This window comes from Herpailurus yagouaroundi, unplaced genomic scaffold (assembly GCF_014898765.1).
Source record: "Herpailurus yagouaroundi ecotype Mexico unplaced genomic scaffold, PumYag 163, whole genome shotgun sequence".
Classification (NCBI taxonomy): domain Eukaryota; kingdom Metazoa; phylum Chordata; class Mammalia; order Carnivora; family Felidae; genus Herpailurus; species Herpailurus yagouaroundi.
The window spans coordinates 30,612,146-30,632,126 of record NW_024412404.1 but is presented as its reverse complement, the minus strand read 5'-3'; the positions used below and the strand labels follow the sequence as shown (position 1 = coordinate 30,632,126).

Here is a 19,981-nt window from a genome sequence, read left to right as displayed (position 1 = left end):
GAAATGTCTATTCTTACTGTTTGGTCATTTAAAAAATTGCATTGTCTTTTTGTCATTGAGTTGTAAGAGTTGTTTATATATTCAATTTGTCAGGTATGTGATTTACAAATATTTTCTCCCATTCTGTAGGTTGTCTTTTCTGTGCCCTTTGAAGTGCAGAGTTTTAAATTTTGATGAGGTTTAACTTGTTTATGTTTCTGTTGTTTCTATGTTTGGTATCCTATCTAAAAAAAAGTTGCCAAATGCAAGATCACGAAGGTTTACTCCTATGTTTTCATCTAAGAGTTTATATAGTTTGGTTCTTCTTTAAGTCATTGATCCATTTCAAGTTAATGTTAGTATTTGGTGTGAGAAAAATTCAACTTCATTCTCTTGCATGTGGATATCCAATTGTCCTAGCACCATTTGTTGAAAAAACTATTCTTTCCCGATTGCCTTGTCTTGGCACCCTGAATGTAAATCACTTCACCATGGATACATGGGCTTATTTATGGACTCTTAATTATATTTCACTGACTTCTGCTTTTCTTTATGCCAGTACCTTACTGTTTGATTACTAATGCTTTGTGTAAGTTTTGAAATTGGAAAGCATGAGTTCTCCAGCTTTATTTTCCTTTTTTAAGATTGTTTTGCCTTTTCTGGATCCTTTGTGTTTTCTGTATTTTTGAATCAGCTTTTCCATTTCTCCAAAGAAGCCAAGTGGGATTCTAATAGGGATTGCATTGAATCTGTAGATCACTTTGGATAGTATTGATATCTTAACAATGTTCAGTCTTCTGTTACATTAACATGGGCTGCCTTTCCGTTTATTTGGCTCTTTCATTTCATTTCATTTTTTTTAATTTTTTTAATGTTTATTTTTGAGAGAGAGAGATTGTGAACGGGGAGGGGCAGAGAGCGAGAGAGAGAGGGAGACACAGAATCTGAAGCAAGCTCCAGGTTCCAAGCTGTCAGCACAGAGCCTGACACGTGGCTCAAACTCATGAACTGTGAGATCTTGACCTGAGCCAAAGTCAGACACTTAACTGACTGAACCACCCAGGCACCCCTGCTCTTTCATTTCTTTGAAGAACATTTTTCAGTTGTCAGGGTATAAGCTCTGACCTTCTTTTGTTGAATTTATTCCTAGTATTGTTTTCAATACCATTGCAAAAGGAGCTATTCTCTCAATTTCATTTTTGGATTGCTCATTGCTGGTGTATAGAAACAAAATTTATTGTTGTTATATTGATCTTGTATTTTGCAACCTTGCTGAACTCATTTATTCTGATAGTTTTTCAGTGGATTCCTTAGGATTTGCTATATATGGGATCATATCATTTGTGAGTAGAGGTAGTTTACCTTTCTAAACTAGATGCATTTATTTCAGTCTCTTGCCTAATTGTCCGGTCTAGAACGTCTAGTACAGTGTTGAATAGAAGTGGTCAGAGGAGACATCCTTGTCTTACTTCTCATCTTAGGGGGAAAGCCCTCAGTTTTCACCATTTAGTGTGATGCTAGCTGCGGGGTTTTTTTATGGATGCTTTTGATCAGGTGGAGGAAGTTCCCTTCTACTTTTAGTTTGTTTAGTGTTTTTATCACCAAAGGTCTCTTTTTTTATTTTTCGGTCTTTGGTTTCCCTAAGTCAGTTGTTAATCTTCATGAAAGTAAGGATTGTCTTCTAACAGTTTTTCATCCTTCAGTGCCCTGCAAAGCTTCTGAGCACAGAGCAGATTTTCTTTAAATATTTGGTGAGTGATTATAGGCATGAAGGAATGAGTAAATGAACAAATTTGATTCTGGAAGGCAGGTATGCTCACCACTATACCACCAACGCTAACGAATTTGATTCTGTATCCATTGTAATCATGCTAGCCTCAAGGCTACTCTTTGAGAGTGAGGTTGTGTATGAAAAACATGATTCATGACCAGAATGTGATTGAGGTGAAAGCCAGGACCTGTCTGAAGATTTCTATAAGTGTGCTTTTTGAAGCCTTGGTAGTAAATGACATGTGCTATCTTAGGTTCCCCCGGAAACAGACTGTGAAACAGAGAGTTATGTACAAGGCTTTACTATATTTAAGAGGGGTACCCAGAATCTACTACATGTATATACTAGATGATCCAGCAGGTCTGAGACTGGGATCCTCATCAGTACTTTTTGCCCTATTGTGCTCATATAAAACATTTTGCCATTGTCAGAATATTATCATTGGCCAAAGAGTTGAATTTTCAAATAACCATAATAAGTCTGGATTAACAAATAGTAAGACCAACTTCCTAAATGCTATCTAACTGCATTGCCTTAGGAACACTAATGAACTTTGAAAATCAGTTGCATTGGTAAATATCTGTTTACTTACGAGGTCAGTGGGCTAATAGCACTTCTCCAACCATTGTTTAATGTTAAGACACTTAAGTTTTTATCTCTGTGGTTATACTATCTACATCAAAGATAAGGTTATCTCGTTCACCCACTTGAAATGAGAATTTCCAAAAAAATGTGTCTTGAGAAGTATTTAAAGGCAAGTTTTCACCTGCTACTGTTTCTTAATAGCACTTGTTTTGTTGAGTAATTGGAGCATGTCAGCTAAGTGTTGACTTTTTTGTGTAAGGTCATGAACAGTATCAGAGATTGCTTTGTGACTGGGAAGTGGGAAGATGATAAAGATGCAGCCAAGATCTTAGCAGAAGATGGTAAGTAAAGGACAGTATTCTTCAGAGAAGACTGTTATCTATACTTTGTTTTATTCCATATCTTTAACGGTTGGAAATAATAGGCAAACGTGAAATGCTTTGGGGAATGCTGACAGAGGAGTTTATGGGTAGTATTCTGGTTCCTCTTTTTATCATGATCTTACTTTCTTCCCTTGGTTAACTGACTTATTAGATATGGACCTCGAAGAAAAGTAGGAAGCTTTCCATAACTTTTATCATGTGTTTGTTAAAAATGGATTTTTGTGTGTGTGAAAAATGTACTCAAATAACATTTTCTTTTAATGATGAAGGTAGTATGTATTGTAGAACATTTAGAATACAAAGTTCATGTCATACCATAATCTCCGCCTATGTTAAAAAAAACCTTTATTAATTTTTTGAGATTTTTTTCCTTCTAGTTTTTTATAAATTTAAAAATTTTCTAGTTATAATTCTACTTTATATACACTGTGTTGTTAAATTTTTTCAAAGGTTTCATGTTTGCGATTTTATTCTATCATATCCTAATTCAGTTCACAGTTTGTCATTTAAGCAATTTACTTTGCCTGTATTATAATTAACTCTACACTGGGCCACCTTGAAATAACTCTTGGATCACATTTTTTATTTTCATAAGTTAGATTCATAAAAGTTAGAATTATTGAGTGATTTTTATGGACCACAACTGCCAAAAGCTTTTTCAGAAAGTTGTTCTTACTTATGTGCCCATAAGCAGTGTATCTTAGTACTTAACATTTTACTGCTTTCATTCAATATTGAATACCACCCATAAAAAAATGTTATTTTTGGCAGTTTGATAAAGGAAAATTGTTTCTTAAATTTATAACTGGCATTCTTTTGATTACCAGTAAATGAGAATATTTCTTTCAGATGTGTTGGGTATGGCATTTCTTCGGTGAATTCTTTGTGTTCTTTGCTCACTTTTCTAATGGAATATATATATATATATATATTAATAATTATATAATATATATAATATATGTAATATAATGATATATATTATATAATTATTATAATTATATAATTATAATATATATAATAATTGTATATATAATTATAATTAATATATATAATGGGATATATATATATATTTCTGATTTGCAAATTATTCTTTAAAGGATATTTATCCTTCTTCATTTTCATTTAGTTTAGGTATTGGAATAATACTGGCTTCATAAAATGAGTTGCAAAGTATTCCCAATTTTCTGTTTCCTGGGAGAGATTGTATAGAATTAGAATGTAATTTTTTAAATATTTGGTATAATCTCTAGTGAAAAGGTCAGGGCCTGGAGATTTCTTTCTTGGCAGTTATAATGACAAATTCTATTTCATTAATAGTTAAAGGATACTTTAAATAATTTAATTTATTCCATCTTGTCCGAATTTTGCTATCTGGTTTTCAAGGAATTTCAAAGGCTTTGAGGAAGTGGAAGTTTCATTAAGTGCCTTCTCCAAGAATCTAGCTTGGGTATTATGAGTGGGTAGTAATCCTAGTGTTCATCTAATAACCTTTCAATAGCTGCAGAATCTGTTGTGATAATCCCATTTTGTTCTGTTTTTTTGTTTGTTTGTTTGTTTTAAGTTTGTTTATTTATTTTGAGAGAGCAAGAGAGCACGAGCAGGGGAGGGGCAGTGAGAGAGGGAGACAGAGAATCCCAAGCAGGCTCTGCATTGCCAGTGTGGAGCCTGACATGGGGCTTGAACTCACAAACTGTGAGATCATGACCTGAGCCGAAATTGCCAGTTGGATGTTTAGCTGACTGACTGAGCCACCCACATGCCCCCCATTTCATTCTTGATACTGGTGATTTGTGTCCTCCTTTTTCTTTGTCAGTAAGGTTTATTAATTTTGTTGATTTTTTTTTTCAGATAATCAGCTTTTGGTTTCATATCTGTGTTCCAGTTTTTAATTGTGTTGGTTTCTGCTCATATCTTTATTATTTCTGTTCTTTGCTTATGTTAGGTTATTTTGTACTTTTCAGTCTTCTTAGATTATTGGTGTAAGACCTTTTCTCATTTCTGCTGTGAGCATTTAGCGCTGTAAATTACTCTCTCAGCATTGCTTAGTTGTTTCGCCCAAATTTTCTTATGTTGTATTTTCATTTTCATGAATATCCTTTGAGACTTCTCTTTGACTCATGCATTATTTAGTGTGTTATTTAACTACAAAATGGTTAGAAATTTTCTTCTTTCTGTTACTGATTTTCAATTTAATTACATTATAAGAACATCTCCTTACGATTTCAAATCTTTTACATTTGTTTAGATTCACTTTATTACCCAGACTGTGCCCTGTGTTGGTAGATGTTCTGTGGGTACTTTAAAAATTGTTGGGTATAGTGTTCTATGTATGTCAGATTCTGTTAGGTTGGTTGTATTAAGTTTTCTATATCTTTGGTGATTTTTTAAAAAAGGTTTATTTTTGAGAGAGAGAGAGGGGGAGAGAGTGAGTGTGGGAAGACCAGAGAGAGAGGAAGACAGAGGATCTGAAGTGGGCTCTGCGCTGACAGCAGAGAGCCCAATGTGGGGCTCGAAGTCTCAAATCACAAGATCATGACCTGAGCCAAAGTCAGACACTTAACTGACTGAGCCACCCAGGTACTCCATCTTTGGTGATTTTCTGACTAGTTTTATCAGTTGCTGAGAGGAGGATGTTGAAGTTTCCAAGTATAATTCTGGACTTACCTATCTCTTGCAGCTCTATCAGTTTTTGCCTTTTATATTTGAGGTTCTGTTTGATGCACACACATTTAGGATTATTATGTCTTTCTGGTAGATTGATCCTTTTATTGCTATGTATTATGGTCACCTCCTATTTACCCCATTGGTGAGGGAGAGATTCCCGCTCTAGGGTTATAGAGAAGGCCAAACACACAGCACCTGACAGTGGACAGATGTGATTGACAACAGTTTATCAGTCACATATGCTCACAGCCTGAGGGAAGAGAACACTGCATGCCACACAGGGATTGAACAACCAGGGGGCTTTGGGAGGCAGGCTTTGCACCTACATAGCATAGGATGACGATTGGTTCCCTTGAGATGATGTAATTAATGTCTTTGAATAAATTCGTGGGCTGGTAGAGAGGTGAAGTGAAATGTATTAGGTTGAGGAGTAGGTAGGGTGCAGGTGTTCCAACTGAAAAAGAACTAACAGGGTGGGGAGCCTTTCTTGTAGGGCAGGAACATGGCTGGCCGGCCTGCTCACAACTAAGTCTTTGAGACCCTGTGAGGTTCAAAGATGTCAAGGCAGCACATGAAGTTTTAGGTCTTAGAGTTCAGTTAAGTCCTTCTTTGGCCCTGATCCTCTTCTTTGCTCTGAAGTTTATTTTATGACATATTAATATAACCATTCTTGCTTTTTTTAAAAGATGAGTTGCATGGTATATATTTCTCCATTATTTGCAGCTTACTTGGGTCGTTAAATATGAAAGGAATTTCTTGTAAATAGCATATATAATAGTTTTATGTGTTTCTGTCCTCTCTGTATTTGTCTGTATTTTGATTGGTACATTATGCCATTTACATTTAAGGTACTTACTGATATGTAATTGCTTAAGTCTGATATTTTATTTTTTTTCTTGAGACAGAGAGCATGCGAGTCGGGGAGAGGGGCAGAGGGAGAGAGAGAATTTCAAGCAAGCTCCACAGTGAGTGTGGAGCCTTTATATAGGGCTGGATCCCACAACCTTGGGATCACGGCCTGAGCCAAAATCAGGAGTCAGACGTTCAACTAACTATACCACCCAGGTGCCCTGATTTTGTTGTTTGTTTACTCTGGCTTTAGTTTTTCTATTTTTTTCTGTTTTTCTTCTGTTTTCATTTTCTTCCCTCTATCTTAATATGTTTTCAGTGTTTTTGAGAGTATCTTTTTGTATAGTTTTTGTAGTGGTTGCTCATTGTAATATAGTAGCCTACTAGTGCCAACATTTTACCATTTTGGGTGATATATGGAAACCTTTTTTCCATTTAGGTCCCTTTATCTTTCCTACATTTAAGTATTTTTGGCTTGAATATTAATGTTATAATTTTTTTCAATCATTGAATATGATTTTAAAAACTCATAAGAAGGCTGGTTTGTTGTATGTATCTTTATTTCTGTTGTTTGTTTTTTCTTTTTTTCCTGATGGTCCCAGATTTCTCCTTTTATAATTTCCTTACTTTTTAAGAACTTTCTTCAGCCATTTTTCAAGGGAGGTCTGCTAATGACAAATTCCTGTAGTTCTACATCTGAGAATGTCTTTTCCCCCTCTATTTCAGAAGGGTAGTTTCACTGGATGTAGAATTCATAGCAAAGCGTTCTTTTCTTCAGCACATAAAAAATATTGTACCACTTCCTCTGGCCTTCATGATTTCAGAGGAGAAAAGCACTGTCATTTTGATGGTGTGCCTCTACAGGTAATCTGTCATTTCTTTCTAGCTGCTCTCGAGATTTTATCTTTGCTTTCAGTTTTCAGAAGTTTGGTATAGATGTCATTGGATTTACTCTGTTTGAAATTTTCTCAGCTTCTTGAATCTGTAAGTTTATGTCTTTTACCAAATTTGAGAAGCTTCAATCATTATTTCTTTCAACCCCAGTATCCTTGTGAGATCTCATAAGTGGTGGATCTTTTGTTTCTGTCCGACAGGTCCGTGAGGTTCTATTCATTTGTTTTTTTGGTTATTTCCCTCTATGTTGTTCAGACTAGGTGAATTCTGTTGATCTAGCCTCAGGTTCTCTGGTTCTGTCCTTGGTCATCTCCACTCTTACTATTGATCCCATCTAGCAAGCTTTTAAATTTCTTTCATTGCATTTTTCAGTTCTATAATTTGTTTGGTTCTTCAGGTTCTTTGCTGAGATTTTCAGTTTTTGGGTTGTTGCCATAAGATTTGTAGTTGCTTGATGAAGCATTTTTGTAATGGCTTCTGTAAGATTTTAGATAGTTTCAACATCTGATTCATTTTAGTGTTGGTGTCAGTCAGTTGTGTTTTCACATTATACTTATAATTTTCCCAGTTTTGGGTATGACAAAGTGATTTTCTATTGTGTCCTGCACATTTAGGTTATTACGTTAGGAGACACTTGGTCCTGTGTAATTTTTTTATTTTAGCAGGCAGTCATCCTGTTTGGGTTTAGTGTGCAGGTCCTGGTGTACTTTGTGGACGGTGGTTCTAATGACAATTTAATTTTAGAGTCTTTGTGGTGCTATTTTGATCTGCTTAGTTTATCTTATGCCATTGGTCTCTCTGCAGGTGCTGTTTGAGAGGACAGAGGAGCTTCCTCAGTCTGGGCCCCTGGTTTGGCTAGGTAGGGGAAGGTTGTCTTGGCTTGTGGGGCAAGTTTGCTTGCTGTAGGAGGATCTTTGCTGGTCCTTCCTGGGCACACGTTGTTTTTAGATGAGGGAGGAGAGTCTCAGGCGTGGCAGAATGTCCCTTTGCCAATAGCCCTTGGCCACCTAGTATATCTTGGTGTGGAGGAAAGGATATTCAAGCTCTTCAGGGAAGGTGAACATTTCTCATCACTTATTGTCAGTGGGGCTCTCAAAGCACTTCTTTGCCAGTGCTGCCTTGTTTGTCCAGTGTTGCTGAGATCCAAATTTGTCTGGGGTAGGAAATGAGTCTATCTGGTCTACCTTCGGTTGCTAGCGTGGAGGTTGGGAAACAGTGGCTCTGAGTTGCCTTTCTGTGGGTGTAGTGAGCTACTGGTCATTATGTCATTCCTCTGGTCCTGGGGACCCTCGCCAGCTCTCTGTTTCTTTCTACCTTTCAGAGTACTTTGGTTTTCCTTAGGCTCTTGTGTTATTTCTGGAGTTGGTTATACTTAGTTGGGAGGAACAGAAGAAAATGTCTATACTATCTTTTCCAGACCAGAAATTCTTGGTGGTGTTTTGTTTTGTTTGCATTTTAATTCCAGTATGGTTAACATACAGTGTTATATTAGTTTCGGGTGTATAATGTAGTGATTCAACAATTCTGTATATTATTCAGTGCTCACCATGGTAAGTATGCACTTAATCTCCTTCACCCTTTTCACTTACCTCCCACTCACCTCCCCTCTGGTAACCATCTATTTGTTCTCTCTAGTTAAGAGTCTGGCTTTTGGTTTGTCTCTTTTTCCCCCTTTATTCATTTGTTTTGTTTCCTAAATTTCACACATGAGTGAAATCATATGGTATTTGCCTTTCTCTGACTTATTTCACTTAGCATTGTGCTCTCTAGATTCATTCATGTTGTTACATATGGCAATATTTCATTCTTTTTTATGGCTGAATAATATTCCGTTGTATATTTATACCACATCTTTATATACATCTATTGATAGGCACTTGGGCTGCTTCCATAACTTGGCTGTTGTAAATAATGCTACAATAAACAAAGGGATGCATATTCCTTTTGAATTAGTATTTTCATATTCTTTGGGTAAATACCCAGTAGTACGGTTACTGGATCATATGGTAGTTCTATTTTAAATTTTTTGAGGAACCTCCATGTTGTCTTTCTAGCTTGCATTCCTACCAACAGTGCAAGAGGTTCCTTTTTTTATACATCCTCACCAGCACTTGTTTCTTGTGTTGTTGATTTTAGCCATTCTGACAGGTGTAGGATGATATTGTGGTTTTTGATTTGCATTTCCCTGATGATAAGTGATATTGAGCATCATTTCATGTGTCTTTTGGCCATCTGTTTGTCTTCTTTGTAGAAATGTCTATTCATATCTTCTGCCCACGTTTAATTGAATTATTTGTTTTCTTGGGTGTTGAGTTGTATAAGTTCTTTATATATTTTGGATACTAACCCTTTATTGGATATGTCATTTGCAAATATCTTCTCCCATTCCATAAGTGGTCTTTTTCTTGGTGGTGGTTTTTATTATAACTGGTGAAGGGAGAATTGACAGCTTCCTGATATTGAGTCATCTTTTTCAAATATATGGTAATCTATATTTGTTTAGTAGATAACATTAATAACACCTTAATTAGGTCATGTTGAAGAATGTAGTTAAGACATGTAAAACATTTAGAGTAGTGCCTGGTATATACAGCACTTGAAAGTGTTAGCTAATGTTATTCCATGTGTTCCTTGGTAGCATATTAACGCTTTTTTAAATTTTTAAAATAAAGTTCCAGCACATTTCTCTTTAGGCTCATTACTAAGTATTTTATCCCTTTTTTGTTTTTATTACAAATGGAATCTTCTCATCTATTGTATCTTCCTTGGCTCTTTGGTTCTTTGGCTCTTTTTTATATGAAAATGTTTTATCTAAATACTGCTTCCTGAAGGAGTTTCAGTATCTTTTTCTTAAGGATAGGACCCAGAGCTAAACTTAGGAGTTCCGAAAACAAAAGGCTGAATGAATTAATGAGCTCTTCATGTGGTTTGGCACTGTTTTAGCTACTAGTCTTACTCTAAAGGCTGTATTTTATGTAATCTGAGACTTTTCCTAGATATGTCACTCATTGTGCTGTGTTGATCTTACTTTCAGACTCTTTTTCCCATGTGGGATTTATTAATCAAGCCATGTTTTTTTCATGTCACTTTTGGGTTACTGTTGGTCTTGGGGACTCACCTGCAGGGTAATCCACACATCTCTGTGTGCGTCTCTGCTACAGAGTGTTTATCACGTGTGTTAGGAAGATCGCTCTTGGTTAAGTGAGCTATTGAAGTAAAGTAAGGAAATGCGGGTGTCCATTTGCTTCATCTAAACAGGTGATGAAAGTGGTGCCTGGGTGGCTCAGTCGGTTAAGTGTCCGACTTCAGCTCAGTTCATGATCTCATAGTTCGTGAGTTTGAGCCCCATGTCAGGCTCTGTGCTGACAGCTTGGAGCCTGGAGCCTGCTTCAGATTCTGTGTCTCAGTCTCTCTCTGGCCCTTCCCTACTCAAGCTCTGTCTCTCTGTCTCTCTTTCAAAAATAAACATTAAAAAAAAATTTTAAACAGGTAATGAAATACTGATAATTTAACAAGAAAAAGAAGGCTATGTATGTATAGGATTCTCCTGGGGTGTGTAGCAATAAGAAGGGTAAAAATGAGGTTTGGGCTTCAGAGTGCACAGTGCATGTGGTAATGCTAGAGTGTCACATGCTGGCCCTATTCACAGAGGATTTATTTGGATGTTCTTTTCCCAGAAGAGCTCTATGGTGACTTTGAAGACCTGGAAACAGGGGATGTACACAAGGGAAAACCAGGCCCAGATACTCAGGTATGACTTTGCCGTGGCTGGCTGTGAATTATGGTCCTTGATCTGTGGTCATTATGTTCTGAGAGAGGCCCATATTAAGAAATGCACATCTTGGGGCGCCTGGGTGGCTCAATGGGTTAAGTGTCCGACTTCAGCTCAGGTCACGATCTCGCGGTCCGTGAGTTCGAGCCCCGCATCGGGCTCTGGGCTGATGGCTCAGAGCCTGGAGCCTGCTTCCTGTTCTGGGTCTCCCTCTCTCTCTGCCCCTCCCCTGTTCATGCTCTGTCTCTCTCTGTCTCAAAAATAAATAAACATTAAAAAAAAATTATCATTAAAAAGAAATGCACATCTTACTTACTATCTGTGTAGATTATAGAGTGGATGGATTCCTTCCTAAAAATATGGAGGTTGTGAATAGATCAAAGTTGTTAGTTATTCTTGATCTTTTGGGTGACACCTACTACCTCTTGTTATCATTATAATTCTTCAGTCATAGAAGTTTATCTCCCAAGTCACTGTCTTATCTCTACCATTCCTTTTGCCATCATTCTCTTCTTCTTAAATTTAAGTACCATTTAAAATAATTAAATCCCTATTCTCCCCAATATTTCTTTAGAACAATTTCTGGGGAGCATCTGGGTGGGAATACTTGTTATTTTTATTTATATTTGGCATTCCAGCCAGATGAAGGAGTGACAGTTTATTGTGCTGCAGATGCCTAAATGCCTCTTGTAGCAGTACATGTTTTTAGAGCCAAAGTCTGTGTTTTGTTTTGTTTTGTTTTTTTGGTTTTTTTTCATGATCACAACCAAGATTTTTGCAGCTCGGATAGAACTTTAAAAATCTGGGGCGCCTGAAGGGCTCAGTTGGTTAAGCATCTGACTGTTGATTTCAGCCAAGGTCATGATCTCATGGTTCATGCTGGCTATGTGCTGACTGTGGAGCCTGCTTGGGACCCACTCTCTCCCTCTGTCTCTGCCTCTCCTGCTTGTTCTCTCTCTCTCTCTCTGTCTCTCTCTCTCTCTGTCTCTCTCTCTCTCTCTCTCAAAAGAAATAAAATAAACATAAAAAAAAAGAACTTTAAAAGTCTGCTTTAATGTTTAAAGAAAAGATATCCACAAACTTTTACAACTGTTTCTCTTATGGAAATTTAAGATTGAAGATGTAGAAGAAGTTAAGGAAGAAATTGACCCCAATGCAGAGGAAAGTGCCAAGAAAAAGCATTTGGATAAAAAGAGAAAATTGAAGGAGATGTTTGATGCAGAATATGATGAAGGAGAAGGCACATATTTTGATGATCTTAAAGGAGAAATGCATAAACAAGCACAGGTAAGAAAACTTGGTTCTTATCAGCTTCATTTCAAGGCTATAGTACAGTATTGTGAATATGTTATTTTGTTTAGGTCTCTACTCCCTGACCTGCTTCTGTGCCTCCTGTTTGGACTCTTGGGTCAAGCTGCAGATGAGTGTTTATTCATGTGATCATCTGATAGTTTCTTCAGTCAGAAATGGACCAGAAAGATACCAGTGTCTATTTTGTACCAAGCATTGAGGTAGCAAAAATGGCTAAGATAGGCTGCAACTGTTGAGGATCTCACAGTGTAGTGATTTGTTGATTTAAATACAAGCATTGCTGTAGCATTCTGATTACTGCTCCCTGGAACCATAATTAAATAATTTGAATGGGCAGGTGATTCTTGCACATACCAGTCTTATGCATGTACCAATTCTCTCCAGGGAAGCTTTTCTAAATACTCACCTTGGGCAGAGTTCACAGGATATTTCAAGTGTCAGGTCAGATGTGGAGATAAAGGGAGCATGTAGAATGCTGAAAAGGAGATAATCTGGCCCTCCTACCTGCTATGCTAAACAGACTGAGCTGATGAACTCACTCTGAAGGACACACAAAGATGTGTGTGCAGGTGATGGTGAGTGTTTGAATTGCGCTTTGACAAGGGTGGGGGGTACCAAGAATGCCTTTAAGCTAGAATATACCCTAATACATCTTATACAGGTTAAATAATGTGATTTGTAAAAATGTGATCAGCAGGCTTTGCCCAACCTAGGCCTTCATCTATTCAAGTACCTCCTGGTTAGCCATTAATGTGTAGGTTCCAAGTCTGTACTGACCTTTGATAGAAGTAACTAAGACATGTAAAGGTAGTTCTGAAGTCTTTGCTTCAATTCATTTATTACTTAAAATCACCTAGAATCTTGTAGGCCATTGTAAAGAACTTTGAATTTTTTATGCTGAGTGAAATGGGGATCAATGGGGGTTTTGAACAGAGGAGAGATATGTGTGACCTGCTTACCTTTGAAAGCATTGCTGTGGCAAGAGTTCAGTAAGATTAAGGTGATTCACACTGTGGGGTGGGGCGGTGTGTGGCATGGAGGAAAAAGAGAGTCAAATTCTGGGTATACTTTTGAAAGGTGGATTAAAGGTAGATTGAGTGTGGGGTGTGTGAGAGGAAACAAGAATGACTTACTGGAAGTCGAGTTGTCAGTAAGATAGGAAAGCCTCTAGTTGGTGCAGGTTTGTCCAGGAAGGTGAAGTTTAGAGCTGTTTAGTTTGAGATCTGTCGCAGACAAGTGGAGCATCAAGTAGTCAGTGAGGAGCTCTGGAAAGAGGTTGGGGCCAGGGACTCAGATGTACAGCCCTCAGCATCTAGATGCTACTTAAAGCCATAAAATGGATGGGATGACCTGAGGAGTGAGCATGGAGACAGGAGAGAGGACGGGGACTGACAGTGGCTGCTCCATTGTAAGAGGCCAGCTAGAGAGGAGGAAGCAGCAGTGGGATTGAGCAGCACTCAGGAGATAGAAGACATCTAAGAGAACATGAGGTATGCTGGAAACCGCTGTGGAAAGAGGGATACATTATCTTAAATCCTGCTGATGTGTTAACTGTGATGAAGACAGGATTGACAACTGGGTTGGGAATGTGGAGGCCTTACATGATTTTGGTAAGCATTGTTATGGAGTGTGGGTTAAAGACCAGTTTGGGGAGGATTCAAAAGAATGGGAGCAGAGGCCGGAGGCCATGACTATAGAAAAATTCTGGGCCATTTTACTTCAGAGAGAAGCAGAAAAATGGGACAATAGTTGGAGAAAGAGTCAAAAGAAGGTGTTAAGACGGGAGAAATAACAGGCAAGACCTGTTGGAATAAAAGTGAATGATAGCTAGTATTGCAAGTGAAGTTTGGCATTGAATAGAGGCACGGATAAATAAGCTATAACGGCTGCCCAGTAGAACTTTCTGTGATAATGGAAACGTATATCTGTGCTGTCTTGCATTGTAGCCACGAGCCACGTGTTGATACTGATCACTTGCAATGTGACTGTTGTGACCGGGGGACTGAATTTAAAATTTTTAATTTTAATTAATTTCAGTAATATAATAAGTTATAGATATAATGATAACAAGCTATAATAAAAGGCTGAATGGAGGTGTAAACCCTGGTAGAGGAGTTGACTGTGGAAGTTCTTTTAGAGTACTTAGATCCTGAGTGAATTAAGAAACAGCAGCTGAGAGTGAGAATGAGGGAGGAGATACTGGATATTCAAAGAAAGGAAAAGTGTGAAACAATTGTTTGCAGAGTAAGAAAAGAAAGAAGTTAAGAGTGTTCGCTGACCAGCATGAAGGGCTGCTTTCACAGTTGTTTGCGTTTGCTGTGCTTGGAGTAGCAAAGAAGAAAACAAACCGTAAAGATAAGAAGAGTGCATGTTATTTTTAATAAGGATAAAACGTAAATGATTCTGTCCATGTTCCTCTATTGAGAAATTGCTTGTCTTAAAAAATGTTAACCTTACATTTATTAAGATAACAGCTATGTGTTTTTTTCATTGTTCCCCCCCCCCCCACCCCCGCCCCATATATAGCTTAATCGAGCAGAATTTGAAGATCAAGATGATGAAGCCAGAGTTCAATATGAGGGTTTTCGACCTGGGATGTATGTTCGAATTGAGATAGAAAATGTCCCCTGTGAATTTGTGCTTAACTTCGACCCCCATTACCCAATGATTTTGGGTGGTTTGGGCAATAGCGAAGGCAATGTCGGATATGTACAGGTAGGTACCCTTTGCTGCATGCTTGACATTTGGGGTTCTTTGGATGTACTTCCACCAATAATCTTATTGAAATTGAAATCTCTTCTCCCGTCAGATGCGTCTGAAGAAACATCGTTGGTATAAGAAAATCCTCAAGTCCCGAGATCCAATCATTTTCTCTGTGGGGTGGAGGAGGTTTCAGACCATTCCACTCTATTACATCGAAGACCACAATGGGAGACAGAGGCTTCTAAAGTATACTCCACAGCACATGCATTGTGGAGCAACTTTTTGGGGTAATACGCTACTAGAATAACTTGCTTGTAGATTGATTTAAACCGTTTACTCGTTATCGTTATAGTTTTGTTTTTCTCCATTAAATCTCAATTCATAAGATTTTTCTTTCTCTTTTTTTTGGATTGGAGTACATATTTAAAATAGAATCCAAAATTTGTGATTCACTGTATTTCTTTCTTTTTTTTTTTTTTTTTTTCTATTTTCTTTAAGGTCCTATTACTCCACAGGGAACTGGGTTCTTGGCAGTACAGTCTGTTAGTGGCATAATGGTAAATATCTTGAATGTTTTATTTTCCAGATTATGTTTGAGGAATATATCTTAAATATGGAATATGTACATGAAACTTTAAGTTGCAAGTGACATGTTTTTAGTATTTATAGTAAGCTTCTCTTTGCTTTTAGTTTTCCTGTGTCTTTTTAAGTAAGGTGTGGGAATGGAGAAGGGAGAGGTAGAAGAATTATTATGGTACTGATAACATTTTATATTTGTATGCGTTTTTTGGACTTATTTTTCTAAAAATATTTAAGTGGTGCTCACCATGTACTAAGCATTGTACTCGGCTCTAGGGATATACCAGATACCAGGTAGACATAAGACTACCCCTTGGTACTGCTTGTTTAGCAGAGTATGTTCACACAGTCTTCGTTTGATCAATCAGAGCAGGTTTTTTTGGCCCAGTTTGACATAAAAATTGAGCAATGAGCAGATGGAATCTGCCCTGGGGGTCTAAAATTTAATGTCTTAAACATTGTAACCAGATTTTCATATTGCTTTCTATTCTGAATCAGTCATTGTTGTGAAATTACGTGATTATGAAATCACCCTCTGGAGAATATTCAAGACATCATCATTAGTTTGGCTTATTACATGTATTATAGTTTCACATTGTTTTTGCTAAAATAATTGCTTTGCATGTTCACATATTCTTTCTTGTTCTTAGTTGATTGTAAGTAAAATGCACTATGGTAATTTATTGCATCATAGAATTGTAGTTTTTCTCCTTGATGTTACTCCTGTATTCAAATTTTGGGGGTTCTTCCCAGCCTGATTTCCGGATAGCTGCCACAGGAGTTGTCCTTGATCTGGATAAATCCATAAAAATTGTGAAGAAATTAAAGCTAACTGGTTTTCCATATAAAATTTTCAAGAATACATCATTCATTAAGGTCCGTATATCTGTATATTCACATTTATGAATGTCTATTTTGTGAAAGAAGGAATGAGATACTTCTAAAATACAGTCTGATGCATTCAAAAGAGTATTGAAATCTTTTATAAACTTGGTCTTTGATATTGGTTTACTTCTTTATATTGGTTTCTGTGTTACTTAAGTATGCTCAGAAAAGTTTAAGGTCAAGTTAACAGAGATATTTACTAATTGAGGCTATTCCTTATTCCATGTGAGACTGACAGAGCTAATAGTGAAAATATATAATCTCATTCACTGGGTTTTGTTCCCTGTCCTTTTGTTTTGCGTTAAGAAAAGGGGAAAATCATAGGTTTGTTAAATAGCTCGGTAGAAAAATAGACCAAGTATTTTGTAAAATACTTGTTGGCCAGGGGTACAGAGAAATGGACGCTCTGTTCTGCAGTGTAACGTGGGAGGGTGGTTTGAGTGGCATTTGTTGAAAATTTTATTAGTAGGGTGTTTCCATTAAAAATACAGTGTTAAGATCATAAAATATTCTTTATATAAAGTAATAATATCACCAGCATTTATCCAACACTCATTATTTCCTGAGCACGTGCACCTAAGTCATAGGATATGAGCTGCAGTCCAGCCCTGTGAGATGACAGCAGAGGCTATCTAGGGCTGTTCAGTCTAGTACATATCTTTTTGATCTTTTCTTCTACAGAGATATCAGTGATGAGCATGCTAATGAACCTACAGTAGAATCTTAATATTATTTTGGGAAAAATGAAATAGAGTTGTATTCCTTTTGACGTAGTAGTTCACTCGTAGTGGGGAAAATACATTTTGATTATTTTATCACCATTAAATGAGTTGTTTTTTTAACCAAGGATTTATTTATAAACTAGGAAGTAACGTATCTGATTTTGTGTTATGTGGGTTTTTTTTTTCTTATACCTGTAGGGAATGTTTAATTCTGCTTTGGAAGTGGCCAAATTTGAAGGTGCTGTGATTCGAACTGTCAGTGGCATAAGGGGACAGATCAAGAAAGCACTTCGGGCTCCAGAAGGAGCTTTCCGGGCCAGCTTTGAGGATAAGTTGTTGATGAGTGGTAAATATAATCATGGTGTAATCATAACAGCATGTTACCGTTCACTGTTGATTTCTAGCCAGTGTGGATTCAAGGCTGTAGTTTAGGTTTTAGAAAATTGGAATCAGCTCCAGCTCTCCCCAGTTGGAGCATCTTAGGCGGTGTACTAAGTCATGCTGTGTGTGGAGCCATGTGATTCAGACCCAGTAAGAGTTTTGTGATATTTGAAATTTTACTTGGTGAAGTCTCTCTTCAAATACCATGCAACTAACTAGAGAAGTTTGGGGTGAATGTTCATTTGTTTGACAGGATCGTTACGAATTTTCTTTTGAAAATGTTCAAGTAAATTACCTCTCTTCCCAGATATTGTCTTCATGAGGACTTGGTATCCCGTCTCCATTCCAGCCTTCTATAACCCAGTGACTTCTTTGTTGAAACCAGTTGGTGAGAAAGACACCTGGTCAGGAATGCGGACCACCGGTCAACTCCGGCTTGCCCATGGTGTCCGACTAAAGCCCAACAAGGATTCTTTGTATAAGGTATGGTCACACATGTGCTCTGTAGATGGGGGTCATCCAGATGCTTTGTACATAATGTTTTTGAATGTTTTGAATTTTCAAGTAGGAAATCTAATGTTAAATTTGAAAAAATTTTTTTTTTCAACGTTTATTTATTTTTGCGACAGAGAGAGACAGAGCATGAATGGGGGAGGGGCAGAGAGAGAGGGAGACACAGAATCGGAAACAGGCTCCAGGCTCTGAGCCATCAGCCCAGAGCCCGACGCGGGGCTCGAACTCCCGGACCGCGAGATCGTGACCTGGCTGAAGTCGGACGCTTAACCGACTGCGCCACCCAGGCGCCCCAATCTAATGTTAAATTTGAATGAACATGTATATTCATAGAGTATTTTGTCAAGAATGCAGGAAAGTGGTAATAGTTTTCGTGGGTTGGAAAGGAGACAGACTTTTCACTGTATACTCTTTTGAACTGTTTTTTTCCTGCCATATACATGTATTACTTTTAAAAACACTAATGTGCTAATTGTTATTGAAGCAATGTAGGTGGGTTTTTTTTGAAAGTTTTAGTAAACTTTGTAGTGAAGTGTTAACATGCATACAGAAAACTACACAGATCATAAGCATACAGCTCATGAATTTTAACACACCCAAAATTGCTGTCACCTGGATTAAGCAATAGAATTACCAGCACAACAAAAGCCTCCCTTATGACTGCTAGTCAATACCCCATCTCCACCTCAGAGATAGCCACTATCTTGACTCCTGACAGGTAAATTATTTCTGCCTGTTTTTTGAGTTTTATAAAATACCGCATAAACTATTTTGCCTGTTTTCTTTCATTCGGTTTTATGAGACTCATTCGTGTTTTTTGTATAGCAGGCATTCATTTGTTACTGTCAAGTAGAATTGTATTATGTGACAATGTCAGTTTTATCCATTGATGGACATTATTTCCAGTTTTGGGCCATTATAAATGCTACCCTGAATACTTAATGTGTGACTTGTTTGATATACATATGCACACATTTCTTTTACATAGACCCCCCAGGTTAGGATTGCCAGGTATAGGGTATGCATGTGTTCAGCTTCACTGGATGATGCTTGTAGTATTCTGGAGCCATACCAGGTTAGATTCCCACCACCAATAGTTGCCAGTAGTTGGCGTCATCACTATTTTTTTTTTATCTTAAGTTCTCAGTGCCTGTCAAAATCCCATTTCATTTGGATTTTGGTCTTGGAGAACTTTTATTATTTTCTTCACACGTTAATGCATTTGAAAAGATTTATTTTAATGCTGGGTATTTAATTGTTTTGTAATAAGAGGGTAGTTCGGGATATCAGTCTGCCATTCTGCCAGAAACAGAAGTTTCCCAGTCATTACTTTTTTAATGAAATAGTTAATAATACAGTTTTGAATTATGTTATGTGAATTTCTGTTAAAATGTATTACAGGATGTGATACCTGTTGTCTAGCTTATGATGCTTAGTCTTTTTTTCAGAATGTGACTTCTCCAAGTTCCTTCATTCTAAGCATTTTAGGTTCCTAAATAGAGGAATATTGAATATTATCGTGGATGATGTCTTTCATAGTAAATTTAAAGACGTGGCAGAAATATTCTCTATATAGTTGATGTTGGCCTTGGTAAAGACCTAGGGCACGACTTTCAACTTCTTAGTATTTTTGAGGCAGCTAAGAATTTTTTTTTTTTTTCAACGTTTATTTATTTTTGGGACAGAGAGAGACAGAGCATGAACGGGGGAGGGGCAGAGAGAGAGGGAGACACAGAATCGGAAGCAGGCTCCAGGCTCTGAGCCGTCAGCCCAGAGCCCGACGCGGGGCTCGAACCCACGGACCGCGAGATCGTGACCTGGCTGAAGTCGGACGCTTAACCGACTGCGCCACCCAGGTGCCCCTAAAGTTAAACTTCTTAATGGCAGTCAGGGATGGGGACACTTTAGCTGCTTCTGATTGGAGGAAGAACTATGACCTTAAATTCACAGAGGTTGACTGTGAAGATGAACAGCTAGATTATTCTTCTTC

General features: G+C 37.5%; 1 protein-coding gene across 3 annotated transcripts in view; it reads left to right on the top strand.

The window, feature by feature from the left end:
• Window positions 1-19,981, top strand: part of BMS1 (BMS1 ribosome biogenesis factor) — a 41,633-nt gene that overhangs the window by 19,874 nt on the left and 1,778 nt on the right. For 2 of the 3 annotated variants that reach the window (XM_040485822.1, XM_040485823.1), the window contains exons 13-21: window positions 2,595-2,676; window positions 10,803-10,876; window positions 12,011-12,184; window positions 14,735-14,923; window positions 15,018-15,198; window positions 15,410-15,468; window positions 16,244-16,366; window positions 17,296-17,443; window positions 17,786-17,961. In XM_040485822.1, the coding sequence (XP_040341756.1) occupies window positions 2,595-2,676; window positions 10,803-10,876; window positions 12,011-12,184; window positions 14,735-14,923; window positions 15,018-15,198; window positions 15,410-15,468; window positions 16,244-16,366; window positions 17,296-17,443; window positions 17,786-17,961 (1,206 nt within the window). The remainder of the gene's footprint in view (window positions 1-2,594; window positions 2,677-10,802; window positions 10,877-12,010; window positions 12,185-14,734; window positions 14,924-15,017; window positions 15,199-15,409; window positions 15,469-16,243; window positions 16,367-17,295; window positions 17,444-17,785; window positions 17,962-19,981) is intronic. The other variant, XM_040485824.1, reaches the window with a different exon arrangement.